The 18,677-nt window shown below is 46.6% G+C and overlaps 4 protein-coding genes across 6 annotated transcripts in view; all 4 read right to left on the bottom strand.

The window, feature by feature from the left end:
- CG13579 (uncharacterized protein) overlaps window positions 1–18,677 on the bottom strand; it is a 35,365-nt gene that overhangs the window by 7,720 nt on the left and 8,968 nt on the right. The window lies entirely within an intron of this gene.
- On the bottom strand, window positions 6,905–7,551 carry CG16837 (uncharacterized protein). The gene is made up of 2 exons (NM_138072.3): window positions 7,393–7,551; window positions 6,905–7,321 (listed from the first exon to the last, which is right to left on the bottom strand). Exons 1-2 carry the CDS (start codon window positions 7,464–7,466, stop codon window positions 7,003–7,005), a joined length of 393 nt encoding a protein of 130 aa, NP_611916.1. The 5' UTR covers window positions 7,467–7,551; the 3' UTR covers window positions 6,905–7,002.
- On the bottom strand, window positions 7,676–8,638 carry CG3494 (uncharacterized protein). 2 transcript variants are annotated; one of them, NM_138071.2, is made up of 2 exons: window positions 8,542–8,638; window positions 7,676–8,490 (listed from the first exon to the last, which is right to left on the bottom strand). In NM_138071.2, exon 2 carries the CDS (start codon window positions 8,476–8,478, stop codon window positions 7,756–7,758), a length of 723 nt encoding a protein of 240 aa, NP_611915.1. In that variant the 5' UTR covers window positions 8,479–8,490; window positions 8,542–8,638; the 3' UTR covers window positions 7,676–7,755. The 2 variants fall into 2 exon arrangements, with proteins under 2 accessions (NP_611915.1, NP_726449.1); NM_166673.2 differs by having other exon boundaries at window positions 7,676–8,579.
- On the bottom strand, window positions 8,711–10,225 carry CG3492 (uncharacterized protein). Its single transcript, NM_138070.3, has one exon. It carries the CDS (start codon window positions 10,097–10,099, stop codon window positions 8,885–8,887), a length of 1,215 nt encoding a protein of 404 aa, NP_611914.1. The 5' UTR covers window positions 10,100–10,225; the 3' UTR covers window positions 8,711–8,884.

Raw genomic sequence — 18,677 nt, 5'->3', positions numbered from 1 at the left:
AAACATGTGGAAAACTGAGATGGAATTGTCTATATGGCGCGTGACCAATTCGTCGTGTGGCCACAAAGGCCCAGTTCGCAGTTTCTTTCGGGGATGTCTTCCGCTTCCGTTTCCGCAGCGAGGAATGCAAAATGCCGACGATTTGTTACGCCATAATGAAGTCAAAGCATGTGAAAGGGAAGCCGCGCTGACGATTTATCAGACGGAGTCCACCGAGGAAGCGGCAAGGGACGACTAAGGCAGGCGGCAGGATGGAGATGAGTCCTGCCACCGAAACCGCAGTGTGTCACTGCTAAACAGAGAGCTGTGCATAGACAATGGCGCAACAATGGGCCAATATGGCGGCGAATCCGGTCCCGAAATAGCACAGTGACATAATGAAAGTTAGCAGTATAATTGGATGGCAATCCCCGTCCGCCCTGCCATTGCCATTGCTGGCGATAAATCAAAACACTTGTTCTCCCCGCGAGTCACGTTGATGTCTCTCTTTGGCGATCCGTCTGCGAATGGATGGCGCGGTGAAAAATGTCCTGTGCAGCGGCATTGCTTTAAAGATTTTTCCGCTTTCCACAATCCCATTTCCCACCTACCCACCTACCCACCTCTCGCACCACCGCGACTGTCGCCTGCCGTCTGTCTATCTGTATCATTTGTTTGTTGTCGCATCTCTTATTAAGTTTCGCCACGCATACTATATCCACTATATGCCGGGCTCCCGGATCTGCGCCTTGATTTATCGTGGCCCGTCCAAAGTCGCCAGAGAGTCGGGATGTCGCCGGGCCGTTCAGTTAGGTTTTATGCTAAGTCCACAAATCACCGCATGATATATAACCGAACGGCAAAACATTAAGCTCACCCAGTGGTCTAGACTAAGTACGCCAATGTGTCCTAGGTTTCAGGTCCGTGATCCCAATCCTAGTTGCCAGTTACCAGTTCGGCTGGGTGGGAGTACAGGTTTTTCATTAACAAATCGTTGTGCGGGCGGCAATAAATCCTCAACTTTGGCTGAATCAATTAGGATGCGGTTAGTGAGTGGCATTGCGACTCCATATGTGCGTCCCAGTTAAAAAACCAATTTCCATTCCCAAGTAATGAAAGGGGAAATTCGCTTAATTCCTCCCATTGTTAAGTCTAGCGTAATCGAAGAGTTGCAAGTGCAGGACCGAAAAGCCGGTTCAGAAACAAAGCAGAAAGGTACTGATGAAAAAAGGATAACAAAGCCAGACGCAAATGCAAAACCGCGTAATTGTTTTAAAATGCACAACGAAAATGGCAATAAACGGCAGATCCGCCTGGTAACTGGAAACTGGAAACAACCAGCTTCATGGGCGAACGCCATTAAAATAAACGAAATTTCCATGCCAAATTTCAGGAATGAAGTCCTGTGGCGGGCGAAGTCCCGACAGAGTCATCAGGATGGTGGGAGCTCGGATTCGTGAACTCAATTCGATGACATCGCCAGAGACAAATGCTGAATAAATAATTTGGCTGCCGGATTAGAGAGCCGCAATCCGCTTTTGAATTTACACTCAAGTAACTGCCATTAGTGGCGCTCTATTGCATATCATTAGGCGCCACCGCGAATGCAACTCGCAACTCGAATGCAGCTCGGCTGCAATCTACCCCTGCCCCTGCATCTGCTCCTGTCCCGCAGTCTCCCAATCAGTGGCCATTGTGCATCCGCCCTAAGCTGATGCCGGAGTTACTGCAGCTACTCGCCACTGGATTTGGCCAGGATGAAGCTAACAACTCGCCACGCACTCTCATCCAGCAGCCAAATGGCGAAGAAATATGCAACCGCTTCACGGCGATCTGGGGACCAGGTTATTCTATACACTGCGAAAAATGAATACTAACTAGTTTTCGGAGATTTTAGATGTGCTTCAAGTCTATCCCCAAAATGTTTTGAGCAGTGTTTTGGGGCCACCAGTGCTCAGCCCTGAAAAAGGACACCCCGAAATGGCTGGGCATAAAAAACAATGCCACAGGAGCAGAACGGCAGGGCGCCGAGGAGCAGAACGGACGCAGGATGCGGGGACCGGAAGTGGTGCCGGCAAAGGGAAGGGACACCAATTCCACATTCACAGTGCGTTTTGTCCTCTTAAAGGATGCGTTTGCGTGTGTGCGTGTGTGTGTGTGTCTGTGTTTTGGCCCCCTGTGCGTGCGTGTTAATGCACGAAAGCGCAACGGCAGGCGGAGAGGGAAAAAACGAAATAGTTGAAGCCATCCTGACGATGCATTTCATACACATTTACACTGCGGAACTGGCAAAAGTTGCTCCAGCTGGGGTCCTGGTCTTGAGCCAATGCTGACATGCCAGAAAGTGGGTGTGCATGGCAGCATTTCACATGCAAATTTGCTGGCCAAGTATCCACTTTTTTCAGGTCCTTGCCGGCTCGCTGGCTTATTTATAAGACTTTCTTTGAGGCCACTCACTCTGCACATGGCTCCGAGCTGATTCGTTTGACAAGTTGCCCCAGCAGCCACCCGCTGACTGATTGCCACGCCCACAACTTGACAACCCGCCCACCGGCTTGGGCCATGGCAAGTCGTCAGACGAGATTGCGGCTCGCAGTGTGTGGACTCTGGCTGGGAATTTGCGGGCCAAATTGGACTGGTTGGGAGCACAGATCTTTCGAGTTGCTGTACATTGTCAAATCGTTTCGCTTAACTAATTCGCCATTGATTGAGTCGAGCACCTGGAGATGCGTTAATTAATATACAGCAGATGTGGCTGCCAGCTTGAGCTCCAGCTGCCGCCAACGTGTCGTATGCGTAATCAACGCAAGAAAAGGCAAATTAATTATGAAGTGCGTTTCATGAAGGCAAACATTGTGCGTGTGTCACTCGTTATGTCAAGCTGTGTTTACTTTTAAATAATAAGTGATTTCCTACAGTCAAGTCAAGATGTTGCCGGGCGAGAGATGAGAGATGAGATTGTAAGGCATGAATAATTGGCAGGCTCATAAAGCTGTTTAATGGCCAAATGCCAGAATGATAATAGCCCATAATATTCGTAATTAAATTGAAATTCGGTATACAATCATTCCTCTCAATGCGAATGTTTCAGTTCCCATCGGCCTTTCGCCCAATGCGCCAATCGAAACTTGTTTCAAGCACTTCTTTGTGGCGCGTCTCCATGCAACCGAAATTTATTATATTACCTCTTCATAATCGGGTTCGTTCCAAGAACTGACGGCTGATGTGTGCAAAATCAGCAGCATATTGAGTCTCTGACTCCGAAAATAAACAGCGAAATGAGTGGAAGCGGTGCGGCTTTGATTGGCATGCAAAATGCTTCCTCCCGCAAGGGAAGCCCCATTCCGGCTCAAAAAGCATAAAACTCGGGGAACATCCACGTATTTGGGGCGGATACAAAAGTTGTGCAGCCAAAACGGTGCAAACGGAATTTAATAAGTACGTGCGAGGCATTTGTAATTTCATTCGCACTCGCAGCTAAAAAACTTGCCCAAATAATCACCCGCTTGGCTGCAATTAAAGAGCCCCCGCAGCCATAAAGTGAATCCCCCAGGAACACATACATTCTGTGTGTTTTGGGTGTTGGGCTTTTTGGGTTCGTTCTCGGGTTTTCTCCGGCTAAACTTTGCGTTTGCCATGCGTGGTCACGTACACGTGAAAATGGCGTAAATGTTTTAAAAGTTGCATCAAACTTGTTATGAAGTATTTGGCCCCAAAAATGAAACAAGCCATCCGAGGACCACCCAGCCACTCCCCAAAATCCCCAAAAATTTGCCAAGAAATTGCAATGCATGTGCGACTGACTGTCCAAGGAAATTAGCAGCTACATTTGCTGGCTTTCCACTTGTTGTGGCAATGGGAAGGTGGCAAGATGGCAAACGAGTTAAATCTGCAGATACACAAACACGTTCCCATTGAGGCATTTATGGGCTAATGATTTTTGGCCGAGCGTTGAATTGAGTCTAGCTCAACGAAGTCGTTTAGTAGGCTTCTGGTTAACATGTACTTACACACAGATCAAAAACTTTTGTTCTGAGCGGTTAGTCCCAAGTTGAACAGGCATTTTCCCCGACAAACAGACGGCTTAAATTATTTTCCTCATGTAATTATTCAACATTTTCCAGTGCACTGTCTGGCTGGCTAGGAAAGTCGTCCACCGCAACGAAAACACATCGTGCACAGTTATCTTTGGCTCCGGGGATCGGGCCATGTTAGTTTTCAGGTACGAAATAAGCAGACTTTTCCGAGCCCTTGGCAGCAGGTGGAAAATGTTGCTGGAAATGGGCAAAAGCCCACTTCGAAGAGGAGGCTGCTCTTTAAGCCAGGGCACGCAATTAAAGCATTCCCCTCGGCGCTTTTCCGATGTTAAACTGTCTTTGCCAGACTTTGTGTGCGCAGATCATTGTGAAGGGAGCCGAAAGTTAAGGTTAATTAATGCTTTAATCGAAAGTCCTTTTCCCCCCTCGCCGATTCCCACGCTGCAGAGCCGCCGTTTTTAATTCCCGACATATGATTTCATTAATTAAGCCGGCAGATTGCAGGCTGCACTTCAGATCTCTTTCGCAGAGATCCTAATGACGATGGCGCTGGTTTCGATTGGTGGTATCCTCTTGCTGCAGCTCTCACGCGGCTGCCAAGATCTCAAGAACCACATTTAATTGAGGCTTAATTGGAAAGTAATTAAAATGGAAAATTCCTTCAAGCCACCGGTCCTTTGTTTGGCCGAACAATGCCACTCGGGCACCCACACTCTCGCCACAAACAATGCAAATAGTTTAATTGCGGCGGACAGTGTTTTCGTGCTGTCAATATAAATAATTTTTAAATTGCCATCGGCTTGGCTGCGTCCAGAATTATAACTCTTTAATTTGAACAATATGAAAGGAGCATTTCCAGATTGATTTGATTCCGCCTGACAAATGGCAGCAGTAGGGAAATCAGTGTCATATGCGAGTTTAATTCATTAAATGCCCAAATGCGACCGATGAGCCACTCATTTGCAGCATTCGGCATCATTTTTAATCCGCCCCAAAAGGACTCAAATGGCACTAATTAAGGGCAGCACATGTTGGATTGTTGTATTGTTGGATTGTTGGATTGCTGGATGGATGTCCGCAAGAGGGAGGACCATCAGTCATGTTCTGGACACGGAACTTGGGCAACCGCTGATGGAGTTCACTTGGCAGATCTTTGCGGACCCAGCTGAAATATTCATATTTCTATGGAATTACGAAACTGTTAGGCTGGATTTATTGTTGTTTAATAATTGGTTTTACTATTTCCTATTTGCATTGTACACCGTGTGCGCTTTAACAAATACAGTTGGTAATCGGCTTTGGTGGGCCACAGATAAACGGCGACACATGTGGCTTGAACTCCCCCTAATGGGAGTGAAAATCGGTTTACCCAATCGCCGAAGGCCCATTTGGTAGTCGTCTGGCCAAATGGCCCTTAACCCTTTGGAGTTATATTCGCTTGCACGCAATTTCACGATCCGGCGCGTTCCAGACGTCGGAGCACTTGGATTCTGATTCGGTTTGGGATCCGGTTTCGGATCCTCGGGCCAAGTCGGGCAGCTGAACTGAGGAAGGGACATTCGCGTGGCTTAAACCGAGGCGCCTTTAAATAAGGCTGGCAATTAAAACGGCAGACGCAGTGGCTCCCACTTCACTGGAGTGGCTGCCATGTAAATTCTGGCTTTTACATTATTAATAACTCTCGAATATTCATTGAAAGTCAACGCATTCCGCATTCCGCATTCGACTCCGATCGAATCCAATCGAATCGAATCGACTCGAATCGCATCAAATAAATTAAATGTCAACATGTGTCGAACGCTCCGCTGTTTGGTCACTTAATCACGTCGAGCGATGTCCCAACCGACTCTTCAACTCCTTTGATGGAGCCGGCGATTGCGGCCTTTCAGCATGGCCAGTAATACGATAGGAGGATTATCCCGCTTCAAAAACCCATTCATAACGGTCACACTTACTTACGAACCAGGGAACACTTGCATTTAGCGGATTTGCTGCTCTGTCTGGCCGTAATATAAATATTTTCACCACATTGAATAATAAAAGAGCACGGAACCAACGGGCAGCACATGTATCCTGACAGCTTAAACACCGCCAAAATACATTCGTAAGCCCCCGGCAAAATGCCATACTCGTATTCCTGCTCCAACAACAGGTTGAATAAACACGGGCAATTGGAAACTAAAACAATGCCGAATTATTTGCCGAACAATGGGCACAAAGCAACCAGATTTCATTGTAGGAGTTTAACATTTCGTCCCCTGGGAAATTGTGATTTTTTTGTTCTATAAATTACGAGGCAAACCTAAACGAGGCATACAAACAAAGCTCGATGTGTGCCTTCTATTGATTATATTCATCGCATGTTTGATTGGGTAAACTGATCCACAGGAATTTGTATAGTTTTTATGTTACTTTTCATATCTCGACTTCCAATGGATCTGCAAAAAAATCCAAAATATTTTATTCGCTCTACAGGTGAAACTGTACTCATGTAACGATTTCCCGAAAGTCACGTTGTGAGCCCGCCCAAGTGTAATTGCCATTATCCATTAATTTTTCCGGTAATCTGTGGCCATCGAGCGATGCGCAGTGGGGTCTTTGGCTTACTGACAGCCAGCGTGATTGGGTTTTAATGAAGCTGCATCGTGGCTTTCAGAAAGCCAAAGGCCAACTACCAAAGACCAGCGAAGATTAATGAATGTGGCGGACCCAATTGAGAGGTCGTTGGATTCCAAACCACGATACAACTGACGCATCCGAGGCTGCACTAATTGCCGCTTTGATGCGTTTTCCGGATTGCAAGCGCTGCATAAACGGATTAGTTTGCTCTGGTCTCGCTGGGCTTTTCCTAAATTTTACAATTTTCCGCCCAATCCACTGTGACCTTTGCTCATTTGCCGCAATTGCATGCAATTTAATTTGGGTGGAATATGGATACAGTACAATTAACATCCGCACACACACACGCACAGCGACCGGAAATGTTTTATGATGTTGAGCTGCTCCTGAGCCTCCTCAGCTTCTGCACAACGATCAAAATGAAGTCCGTGCCCAGGGTCATGTGGATTTCGCCCATATTGGAGCGAATCCGCATGAAGGTTATGTCGTTCGAGGGGTCCAGATCCCTGACCACGTTGCGGGCCATGAAGAGCAGCGGCTTCAGGTTAGAGACGAACACGAAGGTGCGTCTCTGACTGCAGGTGGATCGGAGGGGCACTCCATGGCTATCCAAGATCATGATGTCTCGGGCGCCGCGATGGGCGAAGAGATTGACGAACGCATCCCCATCGTAGGATCGACTGCGACTAGGGAGATGGACAAATGCGGAGCAGGTCAAGGGGTCTGTTGCTGTTGACGATTTCGTGTTCCAACTTACATAACCGCCTTCTTTACCACTGGAGTGCTTTTGCGCTGAGTTTCAGTTACTGATAACCTCGAACTTCTGGACATTTTCGGGCTTCGCAAATGTAACTAGTAGTGAGTATAGTAGTGTCCTCTTCCCAGCCAACTAGGTTTTGACCTATTTGATTTGATGACGCAGGAATCAGAGCTTACTATCATTACGAGTTCAGCAAACTCAGGCTGCCAGAAACTTACCCAAGGAGGAATCTTTGGTGAGGAATCTTCCATGAGCACGATTTAAGCAAAACTACGGAATTAGGGGCTAAACTGCACTGCTGTCAATTTATTTGGCAATACTTTGAAATTTGATTTGAATTAATAATAAATAATATATGATTTATATAGGAATGCGGGTGCGCAAGTAGCTGAGCAGCGCCGGAGTCCCCATCGATAGAATCTGGTGGCGGGGCTGGCGGAAGGGATTTCCCCACAGCTCCAATTCCACGAGATTCTGCATTTTGCCCAAGATCGGCGGCACTATTTGGATGTCATTGTTTCCCAAGTTCAATCTCTTCAGTTCCCGCATTCCGCCCAGGCCCGATTCACTAGCATCGATGGCACGGATCTGGTTGTCGTGGGCCGACAAGGTTTCCAGTCTCTCTAGCTCGTAGATGCAGCGTGGCAACTGGCGGAAGCGATTGTGGGAGATGTCCAGATTGCGGAGCAGCCGCAGTCCGCCCAACTCCATGGGCAAGTCGCACAGAAGATTGTTGGAGAGGCTCAGGTTAGTCAACTTCGAGTACTGCGAGATGTTGGTGGGAACGAAGGAGATCTGGTTTTTGTTCAGGACCAACTGGGTGAGGTGCTCGGAGAGCAAGGGCAGATCTTTGGGCATCTCGAGCAACCTGTTGCCATCCAAGCTCACGATATTCACTAGCTCCTGCTGAGCTGCCTCGAATACCTCCATGGGCACCTCGCTGATTTGAGCCTTTGACACCTGAAGGATCCGGGTGTTCCTCATGTGGTACTTGTCCGGAAACGGCCACTGACTCCCATCCGCTTCCGCTTCCTTTCCTCCCTGCAGCCTGGGGCTGTTCAATCCGTCACAAACCATATACATGTCGAGGATTACCTAGTACAGAATGAATCGATTCCGTAAAGAAGTTGAAGTGAGCAAACTTACTGAATTCTAGAAAAAGTGTATAATGCTTTGTGACTTGCTTCGCCTGATTCAAACGGAAAACTGAAATATCGAAGTATATATATATGAAGGAGGAAACAGCATATCCAAAGGGATTGTGATCCATCAAACCCATATTCAAGATACTTGGAATGAATGCACAAGTGTATCTCGTATCTATGTATCTATGCACATTAATCATTTACTTGTGGTTTACAGCAGCTTTAAGTGGGGTGACATGGCTTAAGAATAAGAATATAGATTTCCGCCTAGCAATTGATCCTAATTAATTTTCTTCGAAAAGTTATGAGTAGATCCCAACTATCTACTGGAAATTTTACACCTCTCAGATCACTCCACAGTCCGTCAGCGAGATCAAGTTGTGGCTCATGGGCAGGTGTCCGACGGCCACCTGAATCCTCTCCAGGAGCTGCATGCCCTTGCGAACCTTCCCGAAGGCGATTCTCCTGCCGTTGAGAATGGACAGGGGCTTAAAGCTGATGGTGAAGTTGACGGCAGTCCGGGCGTTTCCCCTGACATAGCGACTGGGAAAGGAGAGGATTCCGGCGTCCACTCCGTGGTTCAGCACCTCGAAGTCGTGCTCGATGTTGGTCAGCTCGGTGCTTCTCTGCGGATCCATGGCCAGTCGTCCCTCCATCCAAATGGGCGCCAGGGCGCGGTTGAATACGATGGCGCTACTGTTGTTCTGGGTGCAGATCCTCATGAACTCCAGCACCACCTGCGGACAGGCCTCGGTGAAGAGCTGGATGATCAGCCTGCCCTGGATGCGGGCTTCCCGCACCTCGATGTCCAGGTAGATCTGCGGACGCAGCAGCTTGCACAGAACGCCCACGTCGCATTGGTCCATCAAGTTCTCGTAGCGATGGAGCACGTGCATGGGAATCTCGCAGCTGAAGGAGCCCGAGGACTTGGGCTTGTACCGCTTTGACTTGCCCGCCTCTGGGTCAAACAGCTCGCCTCCCTTGTGGAACTCCTTGTTCTTCTCCAGTTGGCGGCGCTCCTTCTCCCGGGCCAAGTTGGCATTGCGCCACCTGCCGGCTGCCAGGCGCTCCGGCGACTTGGTGAAGGTCCGCAGCGTGTTGTTGCTCTTCTTGTAGAGTGCGGTCAGCATCTCCATGTAGGAGAGCTCCATGCCATTTCCCTCGATCTGCACCTTCGGGGGCGGCAGATAGGTGTTGACCTTGCCCTTGATGTTGGACATTCGATCGCGGTGCTGGCGATACAGCTCCCGCTGCTCGTTCATCACTATGTGGGATCGGATCTTGGGCATCGTCCTCCGGGAAGTGGGCACGGGGATCAGCCGCTGGTGGTGCCGGTAGTTATTCTCCAGCTCTTGCCTCTTCACATTAAAGGTGTGCTTGGGCCGGGAATCCTCCACCTGGCCATCCAAGCCCACCAGGTTGGGATTGTGGGTGTTGTACACCGGATTGGTCATTGTGTAGGGTCCGCGCTTCACTGCCGCCACATAGGGCGTCATGGAGCTGGGGATCTGGGGAATTTTGCCCCGGGAAGCTTGTGGCGCATCTCCGCGGATGAACATTGTGGCTAACTCTTCCAAAATCAATGTAGTCTATATACTTGAATTTGAAATGACTAAGCGGGGTTCGGGTTGTACGTGTGTGGTAAGAAATGTTTGACTGATTGGATTTGGAGGGGATGGGTCGAACTAACTGGCATAGGTCACCTGGATTGAAAACTATAACTGCGAGAAGCCATCTGGATTAGAGCGTGAGCCCACTTAATTATCTGCCATATGCGTTTTTATAAACTATAACTAACTGGAACATAAAGTGCGTGCCGCGGCGCGTCTGAATATGCTTTGATGTGGAAAACAACGTGAAATTGCACATTTCGGCATCAATTATTAATTCGATGTATAATGAGGCGCACATACGTATGCGTACATATGTAAAGTACTAAACTATGAAGCTCAATTTAATTATTTTCAACTATTTTGAACGGAATTAACACTGCGGTGGCCTCATAAATGCAAACTTGCATTCGTGTAATTAGTGATTAAATTAAAATCAGCAAATATGCACGTCATTAAAAGCGAACTTCACATCAGCCATTGTAACTTCACTGCACTTCTAATTCCCATTGTTTTTTGGCCAGTTAGCTACTTTAACTGAATACTATTGAATACTATTGTGTCCCCATGTCCACATATTTAAGAGCTTCATTATTTGTTGCTCATTTGCTGCATCCGGATTTGGCTTTATTTTCCGCGCTTTTGGCTTGTTGTAATCGCTGGTTAAATGGGCCATGAAATGGTTTTGACACTTTTTGTCAATGCAATCGGTGTTTTTAAGTCCGTTCAACCGTTGGCAGGATGGACAATTAGTGGCCGTGGCACTTGAATGACTGTGCGACAAAGTGTGGATAAATGGAGCAGCAATGCAAAGTAATAACAATAGAAACCACTGATTTGCACGGCCTTTTAATTTATAATATTTGTGTATTTTTTACTCATCCGAGGCCGTGTATTAAATCAAAGGCAGGGCGCTGGTCGATTCAGTCCCTTTTTAAATCGGATTAAACAATATCAATAACATATGGTGCCCATATTCGAGTGCAGATAAAAACAATGCACATTAAAAAATCTATTCGCATAGAATTAATTGATTGTTAATATGGTAGGGCTTTTGCGGTCACAATTAAATGATTAATGCGATTGTCTGCGGCACAGCACGATTGAAGGATAGACGAGCTTCGACGGGGGATATACTCATATCTGCATATGGTTGGGTTAATCCGATGCATTAATGGCCCCCACTCAGCCGCCAACGAGGACGTCAGCTGAAGGACATCCCGACCGGGCTAAGAGTGCCGGGCCAAGTGTCATTAAGCCAACGCTCTTATCGCTCAACAATCAACGTCAAAGTGGGTGGTTGGGCGGTCTGGATGGTTGATGGGTGCCTCCATAGACATTGAACCACTTAAGCGTTTTTATTCTCGAGTGCCACGCCCCCCTGGTGCATCAGATGGCGTATTATCATCGCAGTTGGTCCAACTTTCACCTCCACGACGTGTTTTGTACTTTCTCTAGTGCCGAGCCATGGCATTCGCACTTGATATCCATATTGCAGGGTACGTCTCAAAATGTGTCAACAATAAACACACCCACACACCCACGCCGACAAGTGACTGCAATTTGATCAAGCACACATGCACATGCATACTCGATTTTATTTTATTTAACTTATTTTACCCACAATGCCCTGTGACAACATGGTGCATATTTGCACCGGAATGTCGGTCTGGGTCTGGTTATATATGAAATTCTCCAACCAGTCCGGGGTAAATATGTTAAAGCCCTCGTTCCGGCCATAAGTTCTTTAAAACCTATTTGCATATTTCGATTTTGAAAGAAGCTCTCTCTGTTGTCATGATGTCGCAGCACCTGTGCTCATGAGCTCCTCAGATATAACTAAAATTATAGTCAAATAATAGCCACCAGGCGATAAAGTGCTCTTGAATGTATACATCACTCTGCCACGCTCTGACCTTGTGGCCAATGCCCCAAGCCCCCATTCATTCCCAGTCATTTTCTTATGGGCGAAAACAAAGCCGGAGCCCCTAGTTGAGAGCATAATGGATCATAAATGCTCTGGCTCCGAAAATGTGATTTTATTTTGTCTGCTCCGACGCGTCTTTCGCCTCCATTATCCCAGCATCGGGAATCTGGCTTATGGAACCTAGGAGGACCTGTCTTATTGCTGCCCGGCTCCTGGATTACACACATAGTGTGTTCCTTTGTGCGTACGAGTATGCGAGTATGGCCCAAGTGGCACAAGTGTATATTTTTATGACATTCTGTTTTCGCTCAGCTCATGGTTTGGAGCACTTTGTGATTGTCATATCTGCTTACCGCCGAAAAGTGGTGGGGGATTTTGGTAAGACAGCAGAAATCTTGTAAACGGAATGTGCAGGTATTTAAGCTGGGACTTGGCGAGGGTGAAGCGAACGGATATTAAAATACCATCCGCAGAAGGCATTTAATACTCCGCACAACAAGCCGAGACTTTAAGACTGACACCAGCTTCCATCCAGACCATTAAATCAGCTCCAATTAACCATTGCCTTGGCTCAAATGCCATCGATTCCAGGCCCCCCAGGCTGGATCCCCTTTCGACAGTCGTTGAGTGTCTGAATGGGCTGTGCCCGGAGCCATCAGTTAATTAATGCTATTAATGTCTTAGCAGTCGCTCTCGAAACCAGTAATTAACCGAGATGACAAATCAAGTTTGGCCCACAGGACGAGCCTGCGGGGATTATATCAGTTAGCAAGCGGGCCTAATTAACAATAAGCCAAGGTGTTAATAGCCCGACGACGGCCCGAACCCAAAAGTTCGCTTCCCGCCCGAAAAACATTTAATCCCATTCGGAGACAAGGTAGAGGCACTGAACCATCGCCAGGGCCCACACATTAAAAAACCATTTCAAAGGATTAGGTTTAGACTACCATTCCCATTCCCACTCCCACTCGACTCACAGTTGCTTACCTTTTGCGAGAGCCAAATGGTAAATTCGAAAAGTTGTTGTGCCGAAGATGAAAATGCTGAGATACGCTTTTAAGTATCCGTGTAATCTCAAAACAATTTATTAGCCAGGAAAGCAAGCAGCTGAGTGGGAAAGGCCAATTAGGTTAATGTGTCGAAAGAAGTCGCAAAATAAATTCCAAATATAGAAGACAGCCATAATTAAATGCCGCTAAAGTTGGACAGAAGCCGAAATGTGAGCACATTTTACCCGTATGTAAGCCTGTGCCATATTTATTTCTGAAGGGATTTGCGAGTAATTCTTAATTAAATTTATAAAACGACGAGCAACGAACAAACTGTAACTGCAAACCCATTTGAATGTGGACATCTGTGGATTGGAAACGTGAGAGTACGGACAGGACAGAACTGCCTCTGGCTCCTGCAGTTTTCTGGAAAGACTCCAGCCGGCGGGAGGGGCCACCACGAGTGTTCCTGAGACACTCACAAAGGGCTTGGCACGCTCACAGAGCCGGGCTTACATGCGTTCTCGGTGCCGTAGAATGCAGGATAACGGCCACAGAGTTGGCTCTGAAAAGCCATTTATCAGGACATTGCATAACAATGGCGCGCTGCCATAAAGGATATTCAAAGCGAGTTAAGCTTTATGATTCGAACACGTGTTAACAACACATAAAAGCAAGCAGCAAGCAGGAGCGGATTCCAACTAAATAAAACTGAATCCAAGATGGATTTAGTGGAGCAGAAAAACCCAAATCGCTGCCCTCCAAGATGGAAAGTGCAAAGTGAGTGCTCTTGCGGCGCTCCTAAGTCAAACACTACTCCATCGCTTTCATAATTTATACCGGAACGCAGCCAACAAACATAATAACTCTTGAGTAAAGAGGTGCCGTGGGCAGGAGCCTGAATGAAGTTCGCAAATTGCACGGATCATAAATTAGAATCAAAGGCAAACAGTCCACGAAGAATGAGAAAAGTTAGCTAAGCAATTGCGGTGGTATGATTTTACTTTGAGTACAACGCACTCAAAGGACCACTTCCATTTCCGAGTACGGTCTATTTGGAACACTATCCTGATAATACGGATTACAAACAACAAATATGTTACAGATTATTGTTAAATGTATAAAGACAAAATACAGCAGCTTGGAACGTTGGTTTTAGCTTATTATCCCCCTATCTTGGCCAAAATGAAACCAAAAGTGACAAGGAAAACATTTTTGTGCAGTTGATTGTCATCATAAACTATTCTCATCGTTTTTTGGTTCATTTCGACAAAAAAAAATTTTAACAATTTTTTTGCTTTTTTCATGAGGGGATACATCACATTTATATTCGAAAATTTTTCAAAAATTTAAATTTCCAAATTTAAATGCCAAACGATCGGGAATGGAATTACGAGCTTACCAATATGTGACATTCCATATTTGATCCAGTTTTTTTCTTGCTACAGCCATTTTCCCTCCCAAACAAGGAGCATATGGGCAAAAGTGATTCCTTGATTGTCAGTCGATGGAAAATTCACAATTAAACCGGGGATTTCTGGAGCATCCGCGTAACGCTCAACGAGTGGTTTCCCTAGCCTCTTGCATACTTCCGGCGGAAGTAATACTCCCATAGAGCCAACGAGTATCGGGCAAGAAGATCCCACCAGCACATGCACATGGCGAAAAGTCAAGTGCATGCTGGGGCGGATGGGATGAAAAGCCTGGGAAAGTGAAAGCTGGCTGCCACAAAGCAGCTGTAAAATAGTTTTAATATCCGCTGGCAAGTTTCATTGTGTTGTTGCTGCTTGCCTTCCCTGCCTCTTCCCCTGCGTTCATTTCTTAAGCTTTCCCAGTGGGGGGCCTCGCTCGGTTTCCTTGGTTTCCCCTGGTTTTCCTCTGTTTTCCCAGCTTCCCCCGGCTTGTCACCTGCCCTGGTAGCTGCCAGCTGTGTGATTGCACATTCATAACATTTCCCATCAGCCCCCAGCTTTGTATGGCATATTGCACAGGCCCTTTGAATTGAAGCTCATTTCTAGCATTTGGCTTGCGGAAATTTGAACCTCGGTGAATCAAAGTGCACGCCCACACCCCCACACAGCCAACCCGTTTGGTCCCATCTCAAAGTGTCTGTCACTAAATAAACTTTGATTTATTTACACACACTTTGCACTCGAAACGCCCCTTTCAGAGGAATGTCCTTTTAGACAGGACAACTATTTTGAGTCTCGTCCTTGCCGTCTACTTTGGGATTTCCACTTTCTGCTCTGAGTTTAAGGTATTTGGGATTTGGGCACCTGGCCAAGCTCAACAAATCTAAATTTCCTGGCAGCTATGCCGTCCGGACAATTAGGAAGTACATTTCCAGACGTGCCGTGGACGAAGTCTCACACGGGAAACTAATGATGTGGCCATTTGAGTGCACTCAAGTGGTCCGCAAGGTGTGCAAAGTGGGTTAAATTATAATAAACGTGACCCTGATTCCGCTTTTTGCAGTTTGTCTAACCAACACATGACACCGGCATTAGCTATAATTTTGTAATTCTATGTAAATATTAATAATGGTTTAATACCACGTAATAAAGTATAACAAAAGAGTTGTACTTCGTTTCGATACTTTTATTCGCCTGTATGTCAGATCTCCAAGAAGCTCTGAGGCCCATCCGATTTAAATATATAAACGGAGCCCTTATGCTTTATGCTGCCTTACTTAGAGGATTTTTCATGCTCTGCTCCACTATATAGACAGCTCAGCAGAGTTGTTTGAAAGACTTGTTGCCGGATGGAGAATCTGCATAAATCCTCGTTAACGATGTCGCACCTCGTGACAATGTGAGCAAGGCAGGGATTCGACATCTACTGCCATCCGTGGAAGTGCCTGTGCAGTAGTAAACTTGACAAGGGGAAATTGTTGCCACTGCAGGAGTCGTCAAGTGAATTGCACAGCCCATCGCCCACGCCCACCTCGTCAGCCGAGGGAATCCAGGTGTCCTGGTGCTCAGCTCACAATGCATACACGTTTGCTCAACCCGATTGCTGCATATAGATTGGAAATAGCTGCGAAGGCACCTGTTGACACGGTGCCTTTCTCCGAACGCGGCTAAATGAATTATCGCTTAACTCTAACTCATCCACAGTATCACGCAGGATTTTCTGTGCGGTTGCCATCGGCTTCAAAGCCTCCAATGAAGCACAAAATGATTTGGCCACAAAGACCGAGAGCAATCCATGGGTTTGGGTGGAGCAGGCACTGGTAAGCTGAAATGTTTGCTTACTCTTGGATATATTTTTCATCTGCGGTGCACGTATTCCTGGCCCCACTTGTTACCCATTCTTCTGGCATAGAAGCAATAAAATCACGTAGAAATACTTACGAGCTAAACTTCTACACTCGACTTTTGTAGCCTTGGCCTTGAACAAAAGAGCTGGCATTTTCGGAGGGAAAACATGAAATATTTCCTGTGATAATGGCTCAGAGTGAAACCCAAGACGGCCTATTATTCGGCTCCCGAACCAACAAATTACCGAGCATTTCGTTATTGTCTATGCAAATGGATGTCACTTCTGGCAGTTGTGACCCACCGATGATCCCCCGGATTATTGCTTTTCCCACTGCACTCGAACCGAGCACTTGGTTTAAATCAAATTTCAGAGGAAAACACAATTTCAGCAAATAGCCAGGAGATTGAGGGGCGCCGCCCACAAGACCTAATGAAGATTGCATTCCCCGGCAATTGGAGATGCTTACCGCATCCATCTGGCTCTGATTGACTCCAGTAGCTCCGGCAGGATTGAGGTACCAAGTACAATGGAGCTTCTGCAAACGGTGAAGCTCGATTGGCAAGCACGAACACAAAACGCCAAGTGGATAGCACGTAAAACCGACTTGATTGTTAAAGGCATGCTAAGTTTGCTCCAATCCGTTCCTTCGGCACTGAGACTTTGTCGCTATTTAATTTAAGTTTACTTTCAGTGCATTGCCATCGCTGAAACTGGAATGTCTTCACTGCAATGGCATACCACATTCCCATCTAATATGCATTCATAAACCGTTTAACCAACAAGCCAGTGGAAAAACAATGCAGTTATAAGATAGAAAGGTGGGTTTTTATGGTCTTTACTTTTAGATCCCGGATATCTGAAGGAGAAAAGTGCAATTCAAGTCTCTATCTCTTTTCCCAGTGTATCCATTGATTTTCCAAACATTTTGCTCGCACTTTGGCGAACATTCCGTTCAGATCCTAAGCTGAAATACTCTTATTTTTCGGCAGTTGTTTGCCCTTCGCAGCTTAAAAATGTTTTTATTCGCTGCAGATAAATAAAATGCTGTAATATTCAGTCGCAGGACGAATAAAAACAGCCAGCTGGCACCTATGTATGCAATATTTATTCATACATATACGCGGACGTTTAAATGCAAGCCATTTAAGGCGTGTTTTGGCCCAAACGGAAGTTGGTGGGCTGGTGGACCGGCTCCCAGGATGTTGTTTCAGCCACTGCTGTTGCCGTTCTTGTTGTTTTTGTTGTTGTCTCCGCCACCTGTCGCCCGAGGACTTGGGAGCTGATATTTCAGACCGGCTTTATCCAGCCTCCACATCTCGGGCGCACAACCCGGCGTATGAGTAATCCGCATGACGAACGGCGTGCGCGTTCGTCCCACATTTTGCACTTTTTTCGCATTCTGCAAGCGCAGCTGCCGCCGCAAGTTTGTGCTGAGTAAATTAAATTTTAACTGTGAGTTTAGCTTAAATGGAAAGTTTCCGATCCCCCGGGGCCACTGAAGTTGAAGGATGGGGAAGGGTTGGGTCTGAACCCTCCGATTAAGAAGCACCCGCCTTTCTTAGTTTGGAGGGCCTTAATTAAAACGCGAAACTTGCTCTTCATGTGTTTTTGTGCCGCCTCTTGATGCTTAATTAAAATACTTATACGACATGTCGTACAAGCACGCGAACATATCTGTATCTGTATCTGTATCCGTTTCTGAATCCGTATCTGTATCTGCAGAGTGTGTCAACAGCTGCTCAGCCCACACCTGTCGTCCATGTGCTGCCCACCTGAATGAATGGAGTGCTCTCCGTGCTTTCCTCCTTAAAGCTCCTGATTCTTGGCAAAAAGTGCGCAATCCGCGCTAATTTGCCATTCCCTGTTAAGTGACACCATTAGCTGACTTCGCCGCTTTGGCTTTTAGCCGAAGATGAGCTGCTTTCGAGCACTCAGCAAATGTGGTTAGTGAAAAAGTGTAATCCCTTCCTTTTTCGGACTAATACAGCTACCGCGCTTATGAGGAGAAATAAGTTGCAGCTTTAAGTGCCATTTTCATATCGGCGAATTCCCAACTCCACAATCTTTCAAATCCCCTGAGATATTTTAATTAAAGGCCGTTAGTCTTTCGGCCGGAATTCTGCGGCTCACGGCGTTCAAGTTGGCTCATAAAATGAATTATGTTAACAGCCATCCGTTGGCGGTAAATTTCGGGGCCCAACTGCCATAACCGCATTTTTCGTTCATATCACCGTTTTTGGTTTTTGGGTGTCGTGACTGCGGCTGGCGTTTTATGGCATTTCTTTGTACAGATTTTGCGGCTGGCGGTTGCCGCATTGACGCTGACAGCTCGACAGCCCGACTACCAAGT

Source organism: Drosophila melanogaster, chromosome 2R, assembly GCF_000001215.4.
Source record: "Drosophila melanogaster chromosome 2R".
NCBI lineage: Eukaryota > Metazoa > Arthropoda > Insecta > Diptera > Drosophilidae > Drosophila > Drosophila melanogaster.
This window is presented reverse-complemented; position numbering and strand designations above follow the sequence as displayed.